Genomic DNA, 26,573 nt, shown 5'->3' with positions numbered 1-26,573 from the left:
GCAACTACGAGCCGGGCCTGGTGGTGCACCCCTTTAATCCCAGCGCTTGGGAGGCAGAGGCAGGTGGATTTCTGAGTTCGAGGCCAGCCTGGTCTACAAAGTGAGTTCCAGGACAGCCAGGGCTATACAGAGAAACCTGTCTCAAAAAACCAAAAAATGCCGGGCGTGGTGGCGCACGCCTTTAATCCCAGCACTCGGGAGGCAGAGGCAGGTGGATTTCTGAGTTCGAGGCCAGCCTGGTCTACAAAGTGAGTTCCAGGACAGCCAGGGCTACACAGAGAAACCCTGTCTCGAAAAACCAAAAAAAAAAAAAAAAAAAAAAAAAAAAATCAAAAAACCCAAAAACTATGGCGACAACTATGACAAAGCCTGCCACCTTTCTTAGAACTGCAATGTTAGCCCGAGCTCAAACTCCCCAGATGGCTCTGCCTCAGGGAGGGATTGTTATCCTGACCTGGGAATTCAGCTAAACATTTCATTTGGTTTGTAGCCACAGCAACACATAACGGTGTAAGAAGCAAGGTGACAGAGGTAAGGTTGCAATGACAGAAACAGCACCAGCGTGGAGAAAACCACCCCCATTTCTTTTTTTTTTTTTTTTTTTAATATTTTTATTACATATTTTCCTCAATTACATTTCCAATGCTATCCCAAAAGTCCCCCATAGCGCCCCCCACTTCCCTACCCACCCATTCCCATTCTTTTGGCCCTGGCATTCCCCTATATTGGGGCATATAAAGTTTGCAAGTCCAATGGGCCTCTCTTTCCATTGATGGCCAACTAGGCCATCTTTCGATACATATGCAGCTAGAGACAAGAGCTCCGGGGTTCTGGTTAGAACATCATGTTGTTCCAACAATAGGGTTGCAGATCCCTTTAGCTCCTTGGGTACTTTCTCTAGCTTCTCCATTGGGAGCCCTGTGATACATCCAATAGCTGACTGTGAACATCCACTCCTGTGTTTGCTAGGCCCCAGCATCGTCTCACAAGAGACAGCTATATTTGGGTCCTTTCAGCAAAATCTTGCTAGTGTATGCAATGGTGTCAGCGTTTAGAAGTTGATTATGGGATGGATCCCTGGGTACGGCAGTCTCTAAATGGTCCATCCTTTCATCACAGCTACGAACTTTGTCTCTGTAACTCCTTCCCTGGGTGTTTTGTTCCCAATTCTGAGAAGGTGCACAGTGTCCACACTTTGGTCTTCATTCTTCTTGAGTTTCATGCGTTTAGCAAATTGTATCTTAAATCCCACCCCCATTTCTGACTAAAGCAAGCTGATTTGTACTTATTAGTAACACCATCAGACAGATTGACAGTTTAAGAGAATGGTGGCGACAGAAGTGCTCTGCAGTGACACTGTGCAAAGGCCCTGGATCCCATCCCCAGTATCCTACCTCTCCAGACCAAAGGACCTAGCTGGGTACCAAGGCATTCCGAGTGCTTGGAAGGTGGAGGCAAGAGATCAGGGGTTCTTTATTCTCTGCTATATAGTCAGTTCCAGGCCAGGCAGGGATACAAAGAGACCCTGTCTTGGAAAATAAATGAAGTGGGCAGGGTGGCAGCTAAAGTCACTTAACTTGATGGGATTTTTTTTCCTTCCTTTCATTTTTTGTTTGCTTGTTTTGTGTGTGTGTGTGTTGATTTGTCTAGAAAAACATAGTAATTATATTTATAATTCTTGTCTTTTTTTAAAATTTTATTTATTATATATAAGTACACTGTAGCTGTCTTTAGATGTGGCAGAAGAGGGCATCAAGATGCCCATTACAGATGGCTGTGAGCCACCATGTGGTTGCTGGGATTTGAATCAGGACCTTTGGAAGAGCAGTCAATGCTTTTAACCACTGAGCCATCTCTCCAGCCCCTTGTTTTACTTGTTTTAAGACAGGTTTTCCTTCTCTCTCTCTCTCTCTCTCTCTTTTTTTTTAAAAAGATTTATTTATTTATTATATGTAAGTACACTGTAGCTGTCCTCAGACACTCCAGAAGAGGGAGTCAGATCTCGTTACGGATGGTTGTGAGCCACCATGTGGTTGCTGGGATTTGAACTCCTGACCTTCGGAAGAACAGTTGGGTGCTCTTACCCACTGAGCCATCTCACCAGCCCTCTCTCCCTCTCTTTCTTTCTTTCTCTCTTTTTTAGATTTATTTATTTATTATATGTAAGTACACCGTAGCTGTCTTCAGACACTCCAGAAGAGGGTGCCAGATCTCATTCCAGAGGGTTGTGAGCCACCATGTGGTTGCCAGGAATTGAACTCAGGACCTTCGGAAGAGCAGTCAGTGCTCTTAACCGCTGAGCCATCTCTCCAGCCCCAAGACAAGTTTTCATTGCTTGCGGCTACACAGACCAGGCTAGGGTCCAGCTCAGAGGAACCACTTGCCTCTGCCTTGTCAGTGCTGAGATAAAGGTGTGCACCAGATATACTTTATAAAACAGAAAGTACCAAAAAAACCCAAACAAACTAAAACCCCCAGAAAGTACCATGACAGTAAAGCTGTAAGGACAGAACTCTAGACACCTCTGTGACTTGTGTCTCACAGTTACCTTCCTGAGCCTCAGGTTTTTCGCCCTCATTTGTTTGTTTTGACTTTTTTTTTTTTAAAGATTTATTTATTTATGTAAGTACACTGTAGCTGTCTTCAAACACTCCAGAAGAGGGAATCAAATCTCCTTACGGATGGTTATAAGCCACCATGTGGTTGCTGGGATTTGAACTCCGGACCTTCGGAAGAGCAGTCGGGTGCTCTTACCCACTGAGCCATCTAACCAGCCCTTGTTTTGACTTTTTGAGGCAGGGTATCTATCATGTAGCCTTGGCTGCCCTAAAACTTGCTTGTAGACCAGCAGCCTCAAACTTGTCCTACTCCTCCTGCCTGTGTCCCGAAGGCTGGGATACAGGCTCAGACCATGACACCTGGCAATTTTATTGTCTTTAAAATGGGGGTAGAGATGGCCCAGAGCACTGGCTGTTCTTTCAGAGGGCCGAGATTTAATTCCCACCCTTAGATGGAGAAGGATCATAACTGTCTTTTAACTTTCCAGAACTACACACGTTGTGCAGACAGACACAGAAAATGAAAATACATCAGCTTTTTTTTTTTTTTTTTTTTTTTGGTTTTTCGAGACAGGGTTTCTCTGTGTAGCCCTGGCTGTCCTGGCACTCACTTTGTAGACCAGGCTGGCCTCGAACTCAGAAATCCGCCTGCCTCTGCCTCCCGAGTGCTGGGATTAAAGGCGTGCGCCACCACGCCCGGCTTTTTTTTTTTTTAAACAATTTTCTTTTTTTTTTTTTTTTTTTTTTAAGATTTATTTATTTTATTATATGTAAGTACACTGTAGCTGTCTTCAGACACTCCAGAAGAGGGCGCCAGATCTTGTTACAGATGGTTGTGAGCCACCAACCATGTGGTTGCTGGGAATTGAACTCTGGACCTTCGGAAGAGCAGTCGGGTGCTCTTACCCACTGAGCCATCTCACCAGCCCAAATAGAATTTCAAAATTAAAATGGGTACAAATTTTTCTCTGGGGGTGGTGGTGGTGGGCAAGACAGGGTTTCCCCATGCTGTCCTGGAACTCACTGGCGACCAGGCTGACCTCAAACTCAAGAGCTCCACCTGCCTCTGCCTCCTGAATGCTGAGATTAAAGGCATTTGTCACCATGCCCAGTTCTAGAGCTGGCTTCAATGGGCTCACAAGAGTCAACTGTTAAAATTTTCAGAAATTCAGGTCTGGAGAGATGGCTCAGCTGTTAAGTGCACTAAGTGCTTTTTCAGAAGTCCTGAGTTCAATTCTTGGAAACCACAACCACATGTAATGGGCTCCAATGCCCTCTTCTGGTGTGTTTGAAGGCAGCAACAATGTACTCACATAAAATAAATAAAGGGAATGGAAATGTCAGAGGCTGTGCAACTGTTGATTTGCATTTAAAAAAAATATCGGAAATCCAACAGGCAGTGGTGGTGCACACCTTTAATCCAGCATTTGGAAGGTAGAGGCAAGTGGATCTCTTGCTCAAGGCCAGTATGGTCGACAGGTCATTCCAGGACAGCCAGGGCTACACACAGAGAAACCCACTCTTAGTTATAAAAAAGTCAGAAATCCTGCAAGCCACTTAAACATCAACTTTACTAAAAATTAGACTTGTGAGAAAAATTATGTTCAAGAAAACTGTCATCACTGTCAATGCACTGCACCGCTTCGTACTTCACATCACTTCCTGTTATTGCTGCTCTTGAGCATCTGTGCCTGCTCCTCTGGGTGGGAAGTACCATCCACACTGTATCATCCCGTTAGTGATGTAAAGCCAAGCAGTGTGGTGTTTTTACATTTCAGAAATAGGTAAGCACTGTTTATAAGGTAGATAGCATACCTCTGCACTTAAAGGGAAGTAAAACAGAAAATTATCAAGATTAAAAGATAACATTGAAACCTTCTAGGGAATAAGATGGAAATGAAGAGTAAAAAGAAAACTAGAGAGCTGGGCGTGGTGGCGCACGCCTTTAATCCCAGCACTTGGGAGGCAGAGGCAGGCGGATTTCTGAATTCGAGGCCAGCCTGGTCTACAAAGTGAGTTCCAGGACAGCCAGGGCTATACAGAGAAACCCTGTCTCGAAAAACCAAAAAAAAAAAAAAAGAAAACTAGAGGGACCAGAAAGTCTGATGTGCAAATAAGAGCACTGACTACTCCGAGGTCCAGAGTTCAAATCCCAGCAACCACACGGTGGCTCACAACCATCGGTAATGAGATCTGACTCCCTCTTCTGATGTGTCTGAAGACAGCTACAGTGTACTTAATATATAATAAATAAATCTTAAAAATAAAAGAGAGAGAATTGAAAATGGGGGTGCCGGGAGTGGTGGTGCACGCCTTTAATCGTAGCACTCTAGAGGTAGAGGCAGGCGGATTTCTGAGTTTGAGGCCAGCCTGGTCTACAGAGTGAGTTCCAGGACAGCCAGGGCTACACAGATGACCCTGTCTTAAAAAAAAAAAAAAAAAAAAAAAAAGAAAAAAAGAAAATGGGGGTGGTGAAGCTGTCAAAGGAGTAATTCAAGGTTTTCCACAGCAGCAGGGCAGCAGTGGGCTGAAATGGTATGGAGCACCCTGCAGACCACATGAAAACTAAGAGCTGGGTATTACTGCAGCTCGTGCACTGCTGGGCAGTGAGTCCTAAAAGCAGGAGGCGACCTGAGCGGGTTTGAAGCTAGAAGAGCGACAGCTGACGTCACAGCAAACACCAGTGTCTTCCTGCTCCTGAGTCAGGAACGATTAACACCAAGACGGCTCTTACAGAAAGTTATTTCCAATCTAGACTTTTTTCATTTCTCTGTCAATCAAAAGGGCGCCTGAAAAGAACAGTTTCCTAGTCTTAATCATTTCCACTATGCAGAGTTCAGGGCCAGCCAGTGCTATAGAGACCCTTTCTCAAAACATGAGACATTGTCTTGTGCTATGCAGCGGTTAAGCACTTCAGAGTATACTGAAAGCAATGAGTTACTACCTGGGAGACTGGAGGTTAGCATGTGAATTTTATCTATTTTACACTGTTTTAGGGGAGGATCAGAACAACTCACAGGAGTGGATTCTCACCTTCCAGACTGGGACTGGATGGCAAGTGCACTTATCCATCAGGCAGCCTCACCAGCTCCACCCTGAAAAAGTCAAGGGCAGGTTTTTTTTTTTTTTTTTGGTTTTTTTGAGACAGGATTTCCCTGTATAGCCCAGATAGCCCTGTCTGTCCTGGAACTCACTTTGTAGACCAGGCTGGCCTCGATCTGCCTGCCTCTGCCTCCAGAGTGCTGGGATTAAAGGCGTGTGCCACCACACCCAGCCCCGAGTGAGTTTTTTTTTTTTAATTTTTTTTTTTTTTTTATGTGAGTACACTGTTGCTCTCTTTCAGACACACCAGAAAAAGAGATCAGATTCCATTACAGATGGTTGGGAGAAAAACTGCATGTTTGTGTTAAGTACATGTCCAGAGAGCCCAGCAGAAGTTATCCAATCTCCTGGAACTGCAGGCAGGTGGTTGTGAGGTGCCTGACAGGATTGCTAGGAACCAAACTCTTGCAAATGATCAACTTCAGAGACATCATCCAGCCCTTGTTTCACTGACCTTTTTGAGAAAGGGTCTTGTTATGTAGCCTTGGCTGGCCCTGTACTCATTCTATAGATCAGGCCTGTCTGTCTCCTGGTTTATGACTACAAATGCTACAGTGAGCCCAGCAATCCTATGTGGGATGGAGAGAGGAGGAAGCACAGTCAGCCAGCTAGCAGGAGGACTCAGTGCGGGGCAAGAACCAAGGCAGGCGAGGATCCCTAAAGCTAGCTGTCCACCATAGACACACTGCGGTGTGCATATGCACACACTCAAGAGCAAAACAAAAGGTTACAAACTTACTAAAAGCCAGTGAATCCTTCATTCCAATGTAGAATAAAGCACATGCCAGAGATACAAACCTTGGTAACGGTGGTCTTCTTCATGAACCTGGAACTATCATAAAAACAGATCATTTCAAGTTTTGTCTAAGGCACGTAGCAGATATAGGTCACTTTTCTTCAAAAGGAACACAACTGAAGAAAACATGAAAATTTTAGATTCTCACACTAACAGATTTGGACAAATTGTATACCTGCTGTTTCCCGGGGTCAGAGATTGTTACCAAGAATATGAAATGCTTTCTAAAGTAAAATGTACCTAACTGGGAGAGGCACATGCTTTTAATGCCAGAACTCAGTCCACAGGCAAGTTTCTAAACTTAGCCATCCTGCTAACAATAGCCAATGTGCAGGTAAAGCAAACAGCATTGGAAAATGCAGAAATACAGGGTGGTGAGAAAGGGTTACACTGTGTGGCCGACCTCAGTCAGCCTGATGCCCACATATAGGACTAACATGCTACATACCTTTGAACCCCCTGGCCCTTGCTATCTCACCCACTAGCACTGTATCCCCACATTTCTGCAGGTTAAAACCCTATGTAGTACAACCAGTCACACATCACAGTATCCAGACCTTCATCCCACTGTCACTAGGATGGGTTTTTACATATTTGTGTGCACTGGCCATATTTTAAATTCAAAGTATAACTTACAGAAGTTTCTTCACACCAGATGGTTCCCAGGGTTGAACTCCGGTCTTCAGGCTTGCTGCTAAGTACCAAACCTGCCAAACCCTATCATCAGCCCTGAGACAATGACTTCAGTGTAGTATCATTACTGTCCAAGCAACATGGCAGAGACTTCACACAAATACAATCTCTAAGGGTAGGGCTCTTTTTGAAAGTGGAGTTTGGCCAGGCAGTGGTGGCAAACACCTTAAATCCCAGCACTTGGGAGACAGAGGCAGGTGGATTTCTGAGTTCAAGGCCAGTCTAGTCTATAGAGTTCCAGGACAGCCACAGTTGCACAGAGAAACCCTGTTTTGAAAAAGGGAGAAAATAAGGAGTTGGAGTTTGATCCATCCTGTTGTCCAGACTACATGACAAGGTGAGTTCTTCCTCTTTTACTCTCTGAAAGCCCTGTATGACTGTGATGCAGCCACAAAGTAATTCACTCCTTAATCAGAATGTACGGACTTCAGCTTTCCTTAAGACACCCCCAGGAAGAGGGAATCAGTCAGCAATGCTATGCTCATTAACACCTCACACATTTTAAACACTGAATACAAGAGGACTCAAGCTTTCACAACTTCCTAGTGTCTTACAGTTCTCCTACATGCTGATAGTAACAACCCGCCAACCTTTGTACCAGCTGGACTGCGAGTTTAAGTGGCCAGGGAAACCACCTACTGCAAAACATGCCAAAACACTTCCCAAACACACGCAGCACCAATGCAGAAAGACACAAAACACAAATTTACTCAAAGCGATTTTATTGCTTGTGCACACAATAGCATTTATGCCACTAGAGCAGAGGCTGTGGATGACTCACTGTGGAAAAAAAAAGAGAGAGAGAGAGAAACTGGGATTAGTACCGGACTTGGTGATTGGAGCTATCCCCAAACAGCTTTAATCCCCAACTGCATACAGTGCATCCAACTAAGCCCTAAGTTTAAGCATGAGGATGAACAGGTTTGCTCTCAGCCAGACGTCTACGGCCAAATGGTGGAAATATCAACCTATCTGCCATAAACTGTCAATGTTTGTATGCTTATCATAGCGAGCAACTCATGAAACAAAAGGGGGGGGATTTCATTCATAGTTAAACAGCATCTATCAACTCCCCAAACATCATAAATCAACCAGTTCTGGCTGTCCTGGAAATAACTGTGTAGACTAGGCCAGCCTCTAATGCAGAAACCGGCTTGCCCCTAGGTAACATTTCTTCCTTCCTTCCTTCGTTTTCTTGAGACAGGGTTTCTCTGTGTAGCCTTGGCTGTCCCGGAACTCAGAAATCCGCCTGCCTCTGCCTCCTGAGACTAAAGGCGTGCGCCACCATGCCCGGCTCAGGTAACATTTTGACAGAACACTGTCGTGTGACTATGTATCACCCATGCAAGCTTCCCCACTATGACAGAGTTGAACTGAAATGACACTTAACCACAAAACCCAAAAAGGCAAAATGCCTACCACTATTCATTATTTACTATCTAGCTGATTTGCCAACCAAAAACTATATACTTACTATTTCCAATTGGGTGGGAGCACCCGCTTAGTCTTATAGTATCGAGCCAATCGGTGAATTCTGCTCTCTATCAGAATCAGGCGGAATTTAGCATCCTTATCCTAGAAATAAAAAGAGATTTAAGAAAACCACCAACAAGTAAAGAAACTAAATAGCTTCTATGGTTAGGTTAAGTTCTTAGGGCAATTTTTTAAAGGAGGCAGGGTATCTTATTATTATACAGAATAAGTTGGTTGTTTTACAACTTGTTAGACCAGGCTGGTCCCAAACTCCAACAATTAAGGGCATGCACCACCAAACCCACAGAAGCAATTTAAGCTCCTAGAATAAGGCCCATAGTCACAAACCTACACTAGAGCGCCAGCACCTGGGACCAACTGGATGTAATAGTTTAGGGGAGCTAAAAAAATCAAACCACCCATTTCTAGGAAACTATCACGTTGACTATTAGCCAGCACCCAGAACCACCTGAGAGGACCCAAGTGTGTTCTCCCCTCTGAAGATCCGTAGCGCCAAGTGTCTCGACACAACACCTGGTTTGTTGTCTGGCTTACCTTTCTGTTCCTCTCAAGGTGCTTTCGGACAGCAACAGCTTTCTTAATCAAATGGTAGAGATCCTCGGGGAGGTCAGGGGCAAGGCCTTTGGACTTGAGAATTCTCAAGATTTTATTTCCAGTCACAAAACGGACCTGGGCCACCCCGTGTGAGTCCCTCAGGATTACACCTGAAAAGAGAAACATACTGCTCAAGCACACACACACACGCGATAAACCCCAACCCCTAACAGCCATTCTCCAAAATTTCAGCTCACTCAGACATCCAAGGAAGGTCAACCCAACATGGAAAGTCCTTCTGGTGGAAACTGCGAATGTTGGAACACCATCATCACTGTGAGCTTGCCAGAATGCATCTGACCAGAGGAACCAATGTGACTTCTACCTTTATATTTAGTATTAACTTAAAAGCAGCCCAACATTTATTTGTACCTATCTTTAAAACTGCATGTTATTGCTTTTAAACCTCAAATTACTTCAGATCAGCTGAGCCCATTTCTCATTATTTTTTCTGCATATTTCTAGCGAACTTTTTATTTCCTAAAGAGGACATTTTCCTCCTATGAGCAGGTATCCCAGACTCAGGAGCCAGGTTACCAAAACCGAGTTATTTCCCATGTACAAAGTCACAGCAGCTTAGAATCAATTCAGTTAGATGTGACTCAATCCCAGACAGTCCTTGCTCCGCTGTGGAAGCAGGAGGAAAGTTTTTAACATACGGACTAGGCACATTTGTTTCTCGAGAGCAGAAGGAAGAGACTACATCAACACTCACCTATCTGGGAGGGAGTCAGGCCTTTCTTGGCCAATTTGTAAATCTGTTCCTTCACGTCGTCAGACGTCAACTTCAGCCACTGCAGATAGAAGAGAAATCGGCCTTAGGATGAGAGAGCACGGCGGCAACCTTCCACTTCGGGTCCCATCCTCCCGCGCACCGATCGCTTCCCACGCCGCCCTCCAACCCTCAGCCTCTACTCACCGTGGGGACGCTACGGCGGTAGGGCAGCGCCGACTGGGACAGGCCCTTCCTGAAAACAGAAGAAAGGGAGTAAAACGGCGACCCGCGCCCCAAGCAGCCCCACTGTCCCTTCACCCGCAGCCCGCATCCTCCTCTCTCAGCCCCGCGCCCCAGCCCCGCAACCCAGGTCGGCGCCGCGGGCTCACCCGGGAGCGTGCATGCGACCCATGATGGCGGAGGTCTGGCAGCAAAGAGAGAACGAGGTAGGAAACAGCACAGGAAGTCAAGCCGCACAGGAAGTGACGCCACTCATCGACGTTTGCTCTCGCGCGGGGGCGGGGCTACATAGTGTGGCCACCGGAGCCCGCGAGACTACGCGTCCCAGAAGGCACGGCGGCGAGGCGTTACGAGTATGGCTGGGCTGCTACGCCTTGAGCCCTTGTCTCTAGTCTTGCTCTTACCCAGAGCAGGAAGTCAGTCTCTAACGTCTCTTCGGAAGTCGCATCTGAGGGGACCTAGGGCGTGCTCGAGTCCTGGGCTGAAGGATTTGGATAAGCTGCGGGATCCTCAGGGCTCCCTCTGCAGCCCCGAACTCGTGCAGTGTGGGATGATCGCAATGCCTGGGTGCAGCCAGCGCTTCTTTCTAGATCGTTAATCCTAGGCTTCGGAGCCCCGCCCCGGTCTGTTCTGTCTGCGCGCCTTTTGTACACAGGGCGGAGCGCAGAACCGCTGGCCCCCGTCGGAGAAGAGTTGGGAACGAGGAAAGAAGCTTCGAGAAGATGAGGGGGAAAGGGACTACCCCGGGAGTTGGTCTTTTATGGATGACCTAGTCCGGTTTACCTCAGAGCGTTCGAAGAATGGGTGAATATAACAATTTATTGTGCCGGGCGTGGTGGCGCACGCCTTTAATCCCAGCACTTGGGAGGCAGAGGCAGGTGGATCTCTGAGTTCGAGGCCAGCCTGGTCTACAACGTGAGTGCCAGGACAGCCAGGGCTACACAGAGAAACCCTGTCTCGAAAAACCAAAAAAAAAAAAACAAAAACCAACCAAACAAACAAAACAATTTATTGTAAATGCAACAAAAAACAACAAAGACATGGACCCAAGAAACTCAGATCTACAAGACCCTGTTGAAAAGTGAAGCGTGAGAGATTTGAAACAGTACTGAAATACTGATCCAGTTTTCTTTTTGTTGTGTTTGAGACCGGGTCCCTCAATGTAGTTCTGGTTGTTCAGGAACTCGCCTTGTAGACCAGGCTTGCTTCAAACACACGTTAAGTCTTTCTGCCTCTGTCTCTTTAAAAAAATGCTGATGATGAAAGGCTTGAGCCATCACGCCCAGCTGCGTTCTTTTAACCCATTACTAGTTGAATTACGTTTTCCAAAACATTGGGAACTTGAACCAAATTTGTATTTATTTCCTGGCAAAGTTGTATTTGATTAATTAACCAGATACACACTTTTAGCCCAGATACGTGATCCGTACATCAAGCTTGGCTTCAATTCGCAATCCCTAAGCAAGAATACTTCATTTCACTCTAACACATTTGTCCGAATACAAATTTAGGGTTCTGTAGTCCTTCTCATTTCCACGAGTCACTCCAACACATCTCACCACAGAAATGTATCAAATACTTCATTGTTTCCACGGGTACCCCAATCCTATCCATCATTTCTCAGGCAGCTTAAGTGGTGTCCCATTATGTATACAATCCATTGTCTGCCTGGGGGCTAGTGGTTTCTTTGTAAATTCCTCTAAATTGTGTGTGTTTTAAAGATTTATTAATTATATATAGGTACACTGTAGCTATCTTCAGACACTCCAGAAGAGGGCAAATTGTGTGTGTGTTTTAAAGATTTATTTATTTATTTATTATATATAAGTACACTGTAGCTATCTTCAGACACTCCAGAAGAGGGCATCAGAACCCATTATAGATGGTTGTGAGCCACCATGTGGTTGCTGGGAATTGAACTCAGGACCTCTGGAAGATCTATATTGTTTTGAAAAAGACTTTTAATGTGTGAATATAGGGTAAAAGGATAACCTTGTGGAGGTTTTCACCTTTTTACCTGGCTTTTAATATCAAACTAGAGTTGTCAGTGCACAGCAAGCACTTTTGGCTACTGAGCCATTTCAGGGGCTCTCTTTTTATATTTTCTCTATGTATTTGAAATAAAACCCAGATGAAATAAAACCCAAGTCCCTGGCCTCATGTCCTTCCACTTTGCCCTTACTTCTACTCATTCCAAGCACATTTTTTTTTTTCTTTTTGGTTTTTTGAGACAGGGTTTCTCTGGGTAACCCTGGCTGACCTGGATCTCACCTTGTAGACCAGGCTGGCCTCAAACTCAGAAATTCACCTGCCTCTGCCTCCCAAGTGCTGGGATTAAAGGCACCAAGCACATTTCTAATGTTACATAGTAACATGTCTACCTGGAAAAAAATTAATATACTTTTAAAGATGTGTGTCATGTGTGTCTTGGCATCACAGTACCTGCAGTGCCCATGGAGGCCAGTAGAGGGCATCAGATAGGTTTGGAACTGGAGTTGATAGAAAATTCTTAGTTGCTATGTGGATGTAGCAACATGGATGAAACTGAACCCAAGCCCTCTGCAAGACCAGTAAGTGCTCTTAACCCCTTAGCCTTCTTTCTAGCCACTCCCCCCCTTATAAATTACTTGTATAGCTGTGCAAGCTGAGTGCAGTGCCCAGAGGCCAGAAGACGATATTGGGTAAGAACTAGAGTAATAAGCACTTGTACTTTGTACTGGGAACCAAACTCTAGTCTTCTACAACAGATAGCCATTGTAGCACTAAGTCATCTCTCTAGCCCACTACCTGCAATAGTTTGAACTCTAGTACTGGCAAGCAGCTTGGCACTCAGGCAAAACTCAGTTATTTCAAAGGATAAGCTTACATAAGCCATCTCTCTCTCTCTCTCTCTGAAGGTTTAGGGAGCCAGAGGATAGCGGACAGCATGAGGACTTGGCTTCTTATTTAATGTATGAATGCTCTGCTGCATATATATCTGCCTGCTGGAAGAAGGCATCAGATCCTCTAGTAGATGGTTGTGAGCCACCATGTGGTAGCTGGGAATTGAATTCAAGACCTCCTGAAGAGCAGCCAGTGCCCTTAGCCGCTTAGCCATTTCAACAGCCCCTTAATTGTCCTTTCAAGGTCTTTATACTGTTTTTTCAAATTATTAGAATGGTTAGAGAGCCAGTCTTGTGCTCATAATCCAGAACAAAAGTATGGTGTTAACTTGCACTTCTCAGCTCTGAACTAGAATGGCTAAGTGAATGTTCACAGACCAAGAACCATACCTGCAGAATTGACCTCTCAGGAAGCGATAGGCTGTAGCACATTATCTAGACCTTCAAAAAGTCACATCCAAATTTAGGATAAGTTTTACAAACTCTTGGGTAAGATGCAATAATTATATTATTAAAGTTTGAAACCAAAATACTGAATCAAGAAGGAAGGAAATGACAGCTGAGTTCCTTTATTTCAGAAATATTTTAATTGTAGTATAGTTATGAAGTCACATTCAATTCAATGAATATATTCCAAGTATTAATAAAAATATTATACATCTTAACTCACTATGCTGATATAATTAAAGCATTTTGTTCTTACAGGTGACACTAGTAATTACATCTATATTTGCATTGCTAGTGAACAGCATGTAAGTAAATGTGTATCATAATAGCAGGTCTTCAGTGTTTTTTTTTTTTTTTAAATCTGAGTTATCAAAAGTGAATTTTTTTAAATGTTACAATTCATGAGTCTTAGAAAGAATTAAACAATTTAAGGCAAGATTTTGAACTTTATATACAACTTTAATTTGAAAAAAAAAGTACGTAAAAAAGATACACATGCTTTAACAACTCATTCACATAAACACAGTAATAAAAAGCATTGGTGCCAATCTCATTGGATTCCTCAGAGAACACAGGTTCTTGGGATGAACTATCATCTTCAGATCCTAGAGCACTGGCAAGAACAAACAATTCTGGCACAGGACTTGTACGTAGCAGAATGATTTTTACTTGAAGGTAGTTATAAATATGATATACATAAACATTAGTGTCTTGGCTTGTTTAGCGTTCTTGTTTTTCGAGTTATTTAAGGTGACTGTTAGGAAGCTTTAGAAGCCAGCTGACTCAGCGACTGCAGCTGTAGTGCACGGAGGCTGCATTCTCCTCCCTATCACTGGTTTTTGGTATGGGCTGAAGATTAGCATTTTATAAAGAAATAACTTACATTAAAATATATGTATTCTAATGACCAAAGAAGGCACAAATTGAGTTAAATTAAGAGACAGTATCACCTTTTGAATATTTGTTAACTATACAGTATTACTTATAATATATACCTTTAGATATTAATCAGATTTCTTGTCACTGAAGTGACATTACATTTTTAATTCTGTTTCTGCTAAGATACACGGTAACAGATCACAAAAAGGTCCACGAGTCCAGTCAATGACGACCTTTTTTTACAAACAGCATTTTTTAAAGAAGCTAGGTGACCCATGGAATGGAATTAGGTTTCTCTCAAAAGAAAAAATATTCTAGTGCTACTTACATCTGCAAAACTATTTAAGGAAATGTTAATTGTGGAAAAAGCAAACAACGGTGCTTAGATCTTCATTTCAATTATCAAGTAGACAACACAGTTTAATATAAAAAATTCACATACTCATACAGGTTTCCCTACAAATGGACCATAGTGTTAGGCACCAAATATTTCAAGTTTTGATTTTTTTAAAAATGTATTCCAATGATAACACTCTTAACTCTTAATTTAACTCTGTAAGTATCATTTCTGTCAATCACTTTGTACACTTCATAAAATTTTTATTCTGGCGAACTGAATCAGATTGTCCTTTCTTGGTACCCTTCATTAAGTAGTTTGTCAGTTTTCTCTAACTACCAAATTTGCTACATCTCTATTACCTTTCTAAAAATATTTGAACTTCTAACCAAGAAATTTATTATATATACATGTTTATCAAAACTAAACAAAATTATGTCTGAAATGGGAAATAAAAATGAATTTTTTTTTTTCGAGACAGGGTTTCTCTGTGTAGCCCTGGCTGGCCTTGAACTCAGAAATCCACCTGCCTCTGCCTCCCAAGTGCTGGGATTAAAGGCGTGCGCCACCATGCCTGGCTTTAAAAATGAATCTTATTCTTAATGTCTACTCCACAGTATCTTCACACTTCTCTCTTGCAATTTTCATTTCATTGTATTACAGAAAATAATTCTTCCATGTGAATGTACAATGTTTACAAAAACAGGACAGTTTACACACCACCTTCCATAAATGTCTAAATTAAACTCCTTATCCTGCCTGGGCACCTTACCAAACAAAACAGGGAATAAGGCTGAACAATTTCCATTTGTTTAATGAGGGAGTAAAGTATAAATGCATAGAAGTGAAACTCCAATTTCAGTTCGCACCCTTACAAATGATAATGGAATGATAGAATTTGAAATACCAATTTAGAATATCAATGAATCTCATTCAATTACGGGGCAATAAACATTAAGTTAAATAGCTTAATAGTGAAAACAACCAGAAGTAGAGGAAATAGTATTTCTGTGGAGAAACCATTAGTAAATGTACATGACATGCATTAGTAAATGTACATGACATGCTGTCTTCAGTAAGGTGGGTGAAAATGCATGAAAACTACTTGCTCTTTAATCAGAAGTGGAGTGCCAGTGAAGCATGAGTTAAGTAAGGCACTGTTATTTACAACTTCAGTCATTGGCACTTACTCTGAAAAGGCTTTAACAATGAATACAAATCGTATTTTTTTCTATTCTATAAACGACTTAGTAGTTCTCAGCATTCTGACTACTATTTGTGCTTTGCTTTTCAGCCTGTTGAGTAGCAGCTGCATCTTTCCTTTGGTGTCTGTGAACATACACAGTGGTAAAGGCTGTGAGGTGCATAACAAAAAACAATTTGCTGCGTCTGTGTAGGAAGAGGAAGAGTACAGACAAGGTGACCAAAATGACACAGTATTATGTCAAAGTCTTTCTCAGGACTTAGTATATATTAAGTTTGGGATTGGTAGCACTCAACAAAATAACTTTGAAATAGCAATGGCTTCTATAAAAGTTAGTCATATGACTGACAGTTGGTCCAACATGTTAAGTTTATAATTTCTGCCACAGTATGAAATTATACAAAGTTCCCAAGTGTGTGCATGTGCGCATGCGCACACATTTATAACTCCTTGTTTCCAAAGCTCAGAAGTCTGAAGTTTATAGGTATGTTGCCGCAGTCAGCTGATACCACTTAACTGTCTCTTTGCTCAAGTTGAAATCTTTCAGTGGCAGGGTTATTCCTCCCAAGAAGAAATTCTCCCGCAGAGATTCTGCACTGAGTACACTCAATTGAAGTTCTCTCTGCCTCAGAGTTTCTCTGCTGTATCCACTATATACAAGCTAGAATAGGGGGGGGAGAGAAAGGATAAGGATTGGTTTCTTGGAATGTTTTCAACAAAATGTAAGACAAAGAGTGATGCAATGAATGGCACTGACTAGAGCAGCAGGGTTGTCTCAGAGCATCAGAAGCATGTTTTTAACTTCTGGAGTCTGTCAGTGTTTGACACAGACACTGAATAAAGTAGGACCAATCACTGTCAAAAAACAGATCCCTAAACTCTCAGACATGGTTTCTGTGAGCAGGAGTGACGGGGAAAGAAAAAGAAATTACCTGGTGATTACCTTAAGGTAATATAATCACTGGAGAAAAAAAGAGGATAGATGGAAAGCAAGTTTGATAATATAATTTTAAAATTATCTTCCAAAAACAGATTAAAATTCCATTTTTTTCCTTTCTTTTTTTTTTCCAGACAGGATTTCTCTGTGTTCTCAAACTCAGAAGGCGCATGCCTTTAATCCCAGTACTTGGGAGGCAGAGGTAGGTGGATTTCTGAGTTCGAGGCCAGCCTGCTCTATAAAGTGAGTTCCAGGACAGACAGGGCTACACAGAGAAACCCTGTCTCGAAAAACCAAAAAAAAAAAAAAAAAAAGAGGAATTGGGTTCAATTCTTATTAGCTACAAGGCAGTTCACAACTGCCTGTATGTAAGAGGAACTGGGTTCAATTCTTATTAGCTACAGGCGGTTCACAACTGCCTGTATGTAACTCCAGTTCCAGAGAGACCAGCACCACCTTTCGGCCTCTGTGGGTTCCACACACATCCATTGCACTTACATACATGGCAGCAAAACACTACACACACATAAAACAAGTAAACCTTACAGAAATAAAAGCATTGAAATCTCAAAGCAACTACTCTTCGAAATTTTTAGAAATGAAGCTTAGCTTACCATTTCATTGAATGTTGGGTTCCTAGTTTTACGTGAAATTTTGGTTTTACGTTTTGACGTTTTGTGGGTATCTGGAAGCAGGTATGTTTTGACATATGGATTTGGGTCAGCCCCATCTTCAGTCACCTATAAAGAAAAGCAGTCTCTTAATAGTAGTGCTTCCTACTGAGGTACAAATTTACTCTACAGTCAGCATTTGTCACCACTCACGAGATCTTTGATGTGCATCACCATGATGAAGAGGGTGCCATTTCGGTAAGAAACAGATAACTTTACTGCTCCTCCTATTTGGCCCAGAGTTGGGCTGAAGGGAACTGCACCTGAAAACAGAAATACTTTCCTCTTTATCTCAATGTGCCTGAAATGGCTCACACTTCAGCAAAAGAACTGCTGCATGAGGGCACGGTGAGAGGCAGCAGATAGGAAAAGTAGATCTCATGTCATGCAATCCCCTCTTCTGACCTCTGCAGGCATGTGTATGGTATACATGAATACATTCAGGCAAAATATTCATACACATAAAATCTTTAAAAAAAAAACAAAAACAAAAGGGAAGGAAGGAAGGGAGGGAGGGAGGGAGGAAGGGAGGGAGGGAGGGAGGGAAGGAGGGAGGGCGGGCTGATTTTTAGACCCCACACACATGTATCCACATATCCACCTCTACCCCATCACAAAAGTCATCAATTATCAACCAGGAGGAAAAAAGTATAAGCTCACCTGCAGACCTAGCTATTCCTTCAGCTTTCTCATCACGAAGTAAAGGGTGGAAAAAAGTACAAACAAGATCACACTAAGATTGAAGAGAAAAAAGGCTCATTAGTTAACTATTATATAACACAAAGTAGATTACGTTATATTTACTTCTTAGATTGGAAGTCACCTCTGCTACATCTGTTGATGCATTCATCAAACTCTGTAAATAACTGTTTAATTCAATTTTCCTCTTCGCTGCAACATCTTTTATGTGTGTTCTTCCAAGAACCATCCTATTAGGAAAGCTACAAAAGAAAAATAAAAACAGGATTTAAATTATTTCATCAGAAAGCATTTGGAGACTCATGAACAGCACTTACTTAGATATATACTTTGTTTTATTTTTGCCCATATCACTCAAAGCACTGGGAATAAGCTACCTTTTCTGCCTTCCTTCCTTCCTTCCTTCCTTCCTTCCTTCCTTCCTTCCTTCCTTCCTTCCTTCCTTCCTTCCTCTTTTTCTCTTTTTCTTTTTCTTTCTTTTTTCAAGTTTTATGGGGCTGGAGAGATGGCTCAGCAGTTAAGGGCTCTGACTGCTCTTCTAGAGGTCCTGAGTTCAATTCCCAGCAACCACCTGGTGGCTCACAACCATCTGTAATGGAATCGGATGCCCTCTTCTGGTGTGTTTGAAAACAGCAACAGTGTACTCAGATATATAAAATAAATCTTAAAAAAAATTGTGCTCTCTATTTCCTTCCTTCTGCTCTTTCCTTAAAAAAAAAAGATTTATTTATTATTATATATAATTACAGTATAGCTATCTTCAGACACATCAGAAGAGGATGTCAGATCTCATTATAGATGGCTGTGAGCCACCAATGTGGTTGCTGGGATTTGAACTCAGGACCTCTGGAAGAACAATCAGTGCTCTTAACTGCTGAGCCATCTCTCCAGCCTGATAAGCTACTTTTAAATACTTATTTTCTCTTCCTTCCTTCCTTCCTTCCTTCCTTCCTTCCTTCCTTCCTTCCTTCCTTCCTTCCTTCCTTCCTTCCCTCCCCTCCCTTCCCTTCTTCCCTTCTCTTCCCTTTTTCCCTCCCTCCCTCCTTCCTTCCTTCTTTTTTATTTCATGTATATGAGTACACTGTCACTGTCTTCAGACACAACAGAAGAGGGCATCAAGATGCCCATTACAGATGGTTATGAGCCACCATGTGGATGCTGGGAATTGAACTCAGGACCTTTGGAAGAGCAGCCAGTGCTCTTTACCACTGAGCCATCTCTCTAGGTCACTTTTTTTTTTTTTTTTTTTGAGACAGGGTTTCTCTGTATAGCCCTGGCTGTCCTGGAACTCACTTTGTAGACCAGGCTGGCCTCGAACTCAGAAATCTGCCTGCCTCTGCCTCCCAAGTGCTGGGATTAAAGGCGTGTGCCACCACACCTGGCTCACTTATTTTCCTTATATAAGTCTTGACATCATGATGCATGTGTTAGCTGGGCATGGTGGCAATGCTTGTAATCCTAGGGCCACTTGGGAGGTAGAGACAGGCAGATCAGGAGTTGGAGGCCAGTCTCAGCTATATAGTAAATTGCAGGCAAACCTTGGCTATCTGAGACCCTCTCTCAACAACACCCGGGGGTGGGGAAGGTGCATGTGTTATTACTTTCCTGTTTTGTTATTAATTTTCTGTTATTTGGTCTCAGCTTTAATAATTCACAAATATCTTACCCCACCTTATCTCTAAAATAATCACTACTCAATAATCATAAAAGAAGATACAAAAACAATGACACATGCCCTAAATCAGGTGCCAAAACCATCATCTCAACTCTTATTTTGGTGATGGTAAAAAAGAAAAACGAGTGTAGACAGTAACATACGCATGAGAATGTGTGTGTGTGTGTATTGCTTTTCAAGACAGGGCTTCTCCTGGAAAACTCTCCGTAGACCAGGCTTGCCTTCAACTTACAGAGATCAGCCTGCTTCTCTGCCTCCCAAATGCTGGGATTAAAGGCATGTGCCACCACGCCAGGCTGACTTTATATATCTTTTGAAACAAGATCTCACTGCATATCTCTGGCTGTCCTTGAACTCTTAGAGATCCACACCAAGCAATAACATCCTTTGATACCCATTTTGCCTCCTTGTTTTGAAATCTTGTATGTGAAGAATGTGGCAAAGGAAAACAACTTACTGGTCATTAAGCTACAGTAAATCTAAGGCTTTACAAAGGAAGTCAGATCAAAAGCTAGGCAATAGGGGCAAGAGAGATGGTTCAGTGAAGAACATGTATTACTCCTGCAGAGAACCTGAGCTCAGTTCCCAGCTCCCACACTGCTCAGCTCACAATGGCTACTATAACTCCAGCTCCAGGGGTCCAATGCTTCTGCAGGCACCAACATGGCAAACACACAGACACAGACACATACACATACACAATTTAAAGCAATAAATAAATAAATAAATAAATAAATAAATTTGCTCTTCCAAAAGTCCTGAGTTCAAATCCCAGCAACCACATGGCGGCTCACAACTACTTGTAATGACACCCTCTTCTGGTGGATCTGAAGACAACTACAGTGTACTTATTTATTTATTTTTATAATAATAAAAAAATCTTTGTGTGGGAGTAAGCGGGGCCAACCAGAGCAAATGGGGTTGGCTGGAGCGAGCAGAGGTCCTAAATTCAATTCCCAACAACCACATGAAGGCTCACAACCATCTGAACAGCTACAGTGTGTACTCATACACATAAAATAAAATCTTTAGTGTCCTCTTGCCCCTGCTTCCTGTTTACATGCATCACCAGGCCTAATTTAAGATTTTAGTCACATGCTCATTCAACATAAAATTCTAGCTTTTTATCTACCTTCAGTTCTGTATAAGATACTTATTATTTTAATTGGAACTAAATGCTAACCAGTTTCTCACCTACATATAAAAACAAATTGTTCCTATATAGGAAAGTATGAATTTTTACAAGGATAGAAACATACCCAGGTAATTTCCAAAGAGGAAAAATAATACTGAGCTTATTGTGAAGTTCCTGAAATTCATCAAATGTCCGGAATACAAATGATGGTTCAAGGTGTCCTTCTCTCAGAATTCGAACCACATAAATCTGAAAAGAAATCATGTAATAGCCACGTTACATTATAATGAAACTTCCTTTCCTGATAGAAAAATTTATAGTGCAAGTGCTTTTAACCTTGGTAATATATATTACTATTAGAACATAGTGAATAGAGTTTGTATTTACAATACACATCACTGCATTCTGAAATTGAACTTAGATACTGGAAGATTCAAATAAAAACTTGAAAGTTGCCGGGCAGTGGAGGCACACGCCTTTAATCCCAGCATTTGGGAGGAAGAGGCAGGCGGATTTCTGAATTTGAGGCCAGCCTGTTCTACAGAGTGAGTTCCAGGACAGCCAGGGATGCACAGAGGAAACCCTGTCTCGAAAAACCAAAAACCAAAACAAACAAACAAAAATTTATATACTTAGTGCATTTCCAACAAAAAGAAAAAAAAAAGTTTAGGATTTAAAAAAGGTAACAAAACAAAACACGATGGGGTAGGAGTTAAGGGAACATTTACTGCACATGTCAACCACTCTAAGTTACAATACTTGAATACCATAAGAAGAGTCAGGTACATCCACCAAAAACGAGGCATGTGTGTGTATAAACTCTGTATCCTTACCAGTGCCATTATAAAATCAATGACAATATAACCTCAATAACATGGTTAAAAGTGAAATTGCTTTCTAAAAACTACTCATCATACATCAAAACAAAACAAACAAAGCAAACCCAGAAACATTATCTAACAAAACATTAGCATGAAGGAGAGGTGCAACTCAGTGGCACAGCTTCCGGCTACCATTCCTGAGAAACTGGGATTGACTCTGCATGAAATAAAAGGGGGAAACCTGCACAAGGGTAAATAATAGCCTCAAAGAGTGTGCAAAAAAACAATACAAATCATATATTTGTTTCAAAATAAGGTTTGGCAAGGCATGTTGTTACAAGCCTTTAATCCCAGCACTTGAGAGTCAGATACAAGTGACTCTCTGAGTTGAAGGTTAGCCTGATCTATGCAGAGTTCCATGACAACCAGTGCTATATAGTAAGATCCAGCCACAGAAAAACCAAAAAATAAGCTTTTTGTGTATATTTAATAAATATTATGTAACCATTAATGCCCTGGGTTTGATACAAAAAAAAAAAAAAAAGAAAATACTGTACTGAAAGGTAGAATGAGAGCTTTAGACATTTTTGTTCATTTGTTTGGTTGGTTTATCTGAGACAAGCTCTCTCTAAAGCAGTCCTGGCAGTCCTGGAATTAGGTATTTAGATCAGGCTAGTCTCAACCATAGAGATGTGCCTGCCTTTGTCTTCTGAGTACTGGGATTAAGGAGTACATAATGAAGCCCAGCTGAGAGTTTAAGACTTTTTGAACTGTACTGTTAAATCTATTATAGCAAGCAAGATTTCCTTTGAAACAAGAAAAGATGAAGGTAATGAGAAAACACTACTTTGACACCAAAAGAATGTATTTTGGCCCTTGTGATTTTTAAGTAAATTTAACAATACAAAACAATCAAAATCATATTAAGTACATTTACTTATTTTTAGACCATTCATGGAAGCAACAAGCACAAAAAAAAAAAAAAAAAAAAAAAAAAAAACAACAACAACAAAAAATCAACAATGCTTAGAACTTCAAGCAATCACTGAAAAGTGAACAAAGGACAACAGAAACCTTATCCATGACCATCTACATACTGAACAAACTTACATAGTGTTTATCTGGGTTGTATTTCTTATGATATGTGAAAACAGAGACGTCCTTGAGTCGGCCATCTTGTCTGAAGGAGTATGTTTTCGGGGAGAATGAAAGGATGGGCTCATCATTAGAAGGAAGGCCAGAAAAACGCAGCTGAGCAAGGTTATGAATGAAGAAATTAAACTTTGTGGCAATGCTTCCCAAACTTGACTCAATCAGCCTACAAAATAATCAGAAACTTGTTAATAGTTTTAATAGTGAGTTTTCATGGAACATATGCTAAACTTAAGATAATAAACGATGAAAATCACTTCCTTTTAAAATATTAAGAGCAAAAGGGACTCAGACACAGACTAACAATGTGTAAATGGCCGGTCGTGGTGGCGCACGCCTTTAATCCCAGCACTCGGAGGCAGAGGCAGGCGGATTTCTGAGTTCAAGGCCAGCCTGGTCTACAAAGTGAGTTCCAGGACAGCCCGGGCTATACAGAGAAATCCTGTCTCGAAAAACCAAAAAAAAAAAAAAAAATATTAAGAGCAGGCTATGGGGATGGCACAGTAGGCTAGGATATTTGCCACAAAGCCTGATGATCTAAGTCTAATCTCCAGGACCGGCATTGTAGAAGGAGAGAACCAACTCCCTATACATTATTATCCTCTGCCTGCTTTACAAGCCAGCAGCATATACCACACACAAAGGAAATAATAAAAATGGTCTTAAAAAGTAAAGTATGCTGGGTGTGGTGGCACACACCTTTAATCCCTGCACTCCGGAGGCAGAGGCAGGCAGATTTCTGAATTCGAGGCCAGTCTGGTCTACAGAGTGAGTTCCAGGATAGCCAGGGCTACACAGAGAGACCCTGTCTCAAAAACAAAACAAATAAAACAAAACAAAAACAAAAAAACCAACCAAACAAAAAAAAAAGATGACTACCATTTTAAGTCATATTTTAAAAAATCTATTAAGTAGCATGGGAGAATTTGGTGGCAAGAGTCCCTTAGATAATCATGATCATACTTAATTAGGAAAAGAAGTTTTGAAATGGTGGAACTTGCAGAAGCATTTTGTAAGGAAGGCTAGGATTATATATTTAGGTTACCAAAGGAACAACAAGACTCAGAAATATATGTCAGGGCTAAGGTGTAGTTGGTAGTCCTTTACTTGCTTCACTTAGGGGAACCAATGACTAGAACAAGACCAAAAAGCCTGAGAGTTTAGCTCTGTAGTAAAATGCTTGTAAGTACACAGCCTTAGGTTTGGTCTCCAGCCCCAATGGAAAGGAACAACAACCACAATAAAAACTATAAACACCCAAATTGGTTGAAGTTGGGAAGCATTGAAAAGTCAGCTTCTGGCTGGTGAGATGGCTCAGTGGTTAAGAGCACTGACTGCTCTTCTGAAGGTCCTGAGTTCAAATCTCAGCAACCACATGGTGGCTCACAACCATCTGTAATGAGATCTGACACCCTCTTCTGGTGTGTCTGAAGACAGCTACGGTGTACTTACAAATAATAAATAAATCTTTGGAAAAAAAGAAAAAAAAAAGTCAGCTTCCTTCATTTCAGCCAAACCTGACTTTAGGAAAGATCGATCGTGCCAGTGCTTCATATCTGCGCTCTACTGAGAGGAAGGCGGAGCAAAAAAGTGAGCTCCATTCCCAGAAGACATAACAACAGGATTCAGTGAACAAGGTCACTGGGTCTTTAGAACAATGTTTGCCAAGATCTGTTTTTATTGAAAGCAACAATGACATTCAAATGCTAGCCATTTCCTGACATGCACTTCAAATACTGTAGTAAAGCAATAATATACAGCCTTACTGTATCAATCTCCTGCTGGGTTGTGGTATCCATAGAAACTATTATGATAGAATCCTGGAAAAATAAATCATCTCAGAAAAAAACCCTAAAAGAAGCACATTGCCATTACTGCGGAAGACAGTTTCTTAGATGTTTATAAGCAAGATCCGTTCATTTGAAATCATGTACTAAAAAACCAGAGATTATACTTTGAGAGGAATAAACATTGCTTTAAGCACTGCTGCGACTTTTAGTAACTTTTTCTTTCAGGGCTGGTGAATAAACAACCAGGACTTTACAGAGGAGAGGATAAGGACTCTACCTCTGAGCGACATCCCTAGTCTTTTTGTCACAAAGGACTTTTTGACAAAATTAAACATGCCATACCTAGTAAAGAAAATAGTAGCTTCAGCATCTGTAGTTTGGGGCTGAAGTGCATCTCTAACATATTTCAAATCCTGAATGCTTGTAAGTTCTGGCAATCCTGAAGGAATCATCTGTAGGAGGAAAAAATTGTTAAAATTTCTGTTGGTCAAGTACTTACAATTAAGAGAACAAAAATTATCATACACGTGAGGAGTTTGTTAATATCTTGGGTATTTAAGTGACTTACAAATGAGAAACTTACAGTTAAGTCTCATGATTTGTTGGAAGTAAAGTCCATTTATGGACTGTAACATGTAAAATCCCAATCTCCCTCCTAGGATTATGTTTACTGTAACAATTCCAGTCACAACAATTATAGCATCTTTTTGTTGTTGTTTTTTGTCCTTCTTATTGAAGGGCTATATATTCTAGGAAGTACAGAAATCCTGAGTATACAGCTTAATGAATGTTTGCCATCTGAATATTCTAGATCTAGAGACAGAAATGCACTCACCAGCAGTGAGTGCCCCTTACAGGCTCCAGTTACTTCTACTCTCCACTCTGGGGTCACCACTTTCCTGACTTTTTGTATTTTTTAATCAGTGAAATCAGACATTGGGGATTCATAGCTGTATTCTAAAAATATTTCACTAACATTTTGACATTTTGTGACTACAGCCAATTTTATTCAAAAGCATAAAACATCCTCTTTAAACTATCAAAATACTGAAGCTCTAATATACAGTTCAGTGTCTGTAAAGACTGTTACCAGTGAGAGAAGGTTAAGAAAGAGGTTTGTTTGCTTTCTTATCAAGTTGTAGGCTTGACAGCAGAGGTCCACAAACAACTGGAAGCGAATGGTGGGCTTTTCACCTCCATTAATGACATATGCCATGTCAGAGGTAAGCACGAAAGGAGCTCGGTCCCTGTTGAAAGTACACAGAGAGCATATTTATAGACACACAAAATTAATGGTGCCACTGCTGTTAAAAGTTATTAAATGAAGCCATGTGAGCTATAACAGTTTTCAAGTAGGAAACAGCAAATAGTTTTGCATTTCCATAATCCTTGAAAATTCACATTTTGAGGAAACTATTACATAGCAACTTCATCATTGGAACAACTTAAATATGAAATTTTCACAAAAGTGATTACTTATAAATCTATATCCTCAAAGACATATTCAACAGTGGTTACAAAAATATGCAGAGATTTTTTTTTCGAGACATGGTTTCTCTGTATAGCCCTGAATGTCTTAGAACTCATGAAGAGGAGAATTCATACTCATTATCATTATGTGAATAGAACCATTTGTAGTAGACACTATGAACTAGATTAAATAGAATACATGTCCATTTACTTCAACAAAGTTTAGATGCAAACTGGTTTTGTGTATTGTGTGGTAAGATCATCTCTTAAGGCCTTTTCAGT

At 41.4% G+C, this 26,573-nt stretch overlaps 2 protein-coding genes and 1 non-coding gene across 4 annotated transcripts in view; all 3 read right to left on the bottom strand.

The window, feature by feature from the left end:
- Positions 1-7,854: 7,854 nt before the first annotated feature.
- On the bottom strand, positions 7,855-10,460 carry Rps13 (ribosomal protein S13). The gene is made up of 6 exons (XM_021166781.2): positions 10,342-10,460; positions 10,157-10,205; positions 9,953-10,031; positions 9,178-9,347; positions 8,624-8,724; positions 7,855-7,929 (listed from the first exon to the last, which is right to left on the bottom strand). The coding sequence occupies exons 1-6, from the start codon at positions 10,362-10,364 to the stop codon at positions 7,896-7,898; spliced, it is 456 nt and encodes a 151-aa protein (XP_021022440.1). The 5' UTR covers positions 10,365-10,460; the 3' UTR covers positions 7,855-7,895.
- LOC115031684 (small nucleolar RNA SNORD14) lies at positions 9,431-9,517 on the bottom strand. Its single transcript, XR_003837343.1, has one exon. It is a non-coding gene; the product is annotated as a small nucleolar RNA SNORD14 (small nucleolar RNA).
- A 3,184-nt stretch (positions 10,461-13,644) lies between the features above and the next one.
- Positions 13,645-26,573, bottom strand: part of Pik3c2a (phosphatidylinositol-4-phosphate 3-kinase catalytic subunit type 2 alpha) — a 96,352-nt gene continuing 83,423 nt past the window's right edge. For both annotated transcript variants that reach the window (XM_085841370.1, XM_085841371.1), the window contains 9 exons: positions 25,912-26,068; positions 25,164-25,273; positions 22,990-23,197; positions 21,183-21,307; positions 18,373-18,490; positions 18,210-18,282; positions 17,703-17,812; positions 17,493-17,618; positions 13,645-16,602 (listed from right to left, as the gene is read on the bottom strand). In XM_085841370.1, the coding sequence (XP_085697496.1) occupies positions 16,420-16,602; positions 17,493-17,618; positions 17,703-17,812; positions 18,210-18,282; positions 18,373-18,490; positions 21,183-21,307; positions 22,990-23,197; positions 25,164-25,273; positions 25,912-26,068 (1,210 nt within the window). In that variant the 3' untranslated portion in view covers positions 13,645-16,419. The remainder of the gene's footprint in view (positions 16,603-17,492; positions 17,619-17,702; positions 17,813-18,209; positions 18,283-18,372; positions 18,491-21,182; positions 21,308-22,989; positions 23,198-25,163; positions 25,274-25,911; positions 26,069-26,573) is intronic.

Source organism: Mus caroli, unplaced genomic scaffold (assembly GCF_978045245.1).
Source record: "Mus caroli unplaced genomic scaffold, Mus_caroli_1 scaffold_8, whole genome shotgun sequence".
Lineage (NCBI taxonomy): Eukaryota > Metazoa > Chordata > Mammalia > Rodentia > Muridae > Mus > Mus caroli.
This window is presented reverse-complemented; position numbering and strand designations above follow the sequence as displayed.

Coding starts and splice junctions, on each gene's coding strand:
- Rps13 (XM_021166781.2), bottom strand. CDS start 10,364: ATGGGTCGCATGCACGCTCCCGG. Junction 9,348..9,952: donor CCTGACTCCCTCCCAGATAG/GTGAGTGTTGAT, acceptor TTCTCTTTTCAG/GTGTAATCCTGAGGGACTCA. Junction 7,930..8,623: donor CTCCCACCCAATTGGAAATA/GTAAGTATATAG, acceptor TTTTTTCCACAG/TGAGTCATCCACAGCCTCTG.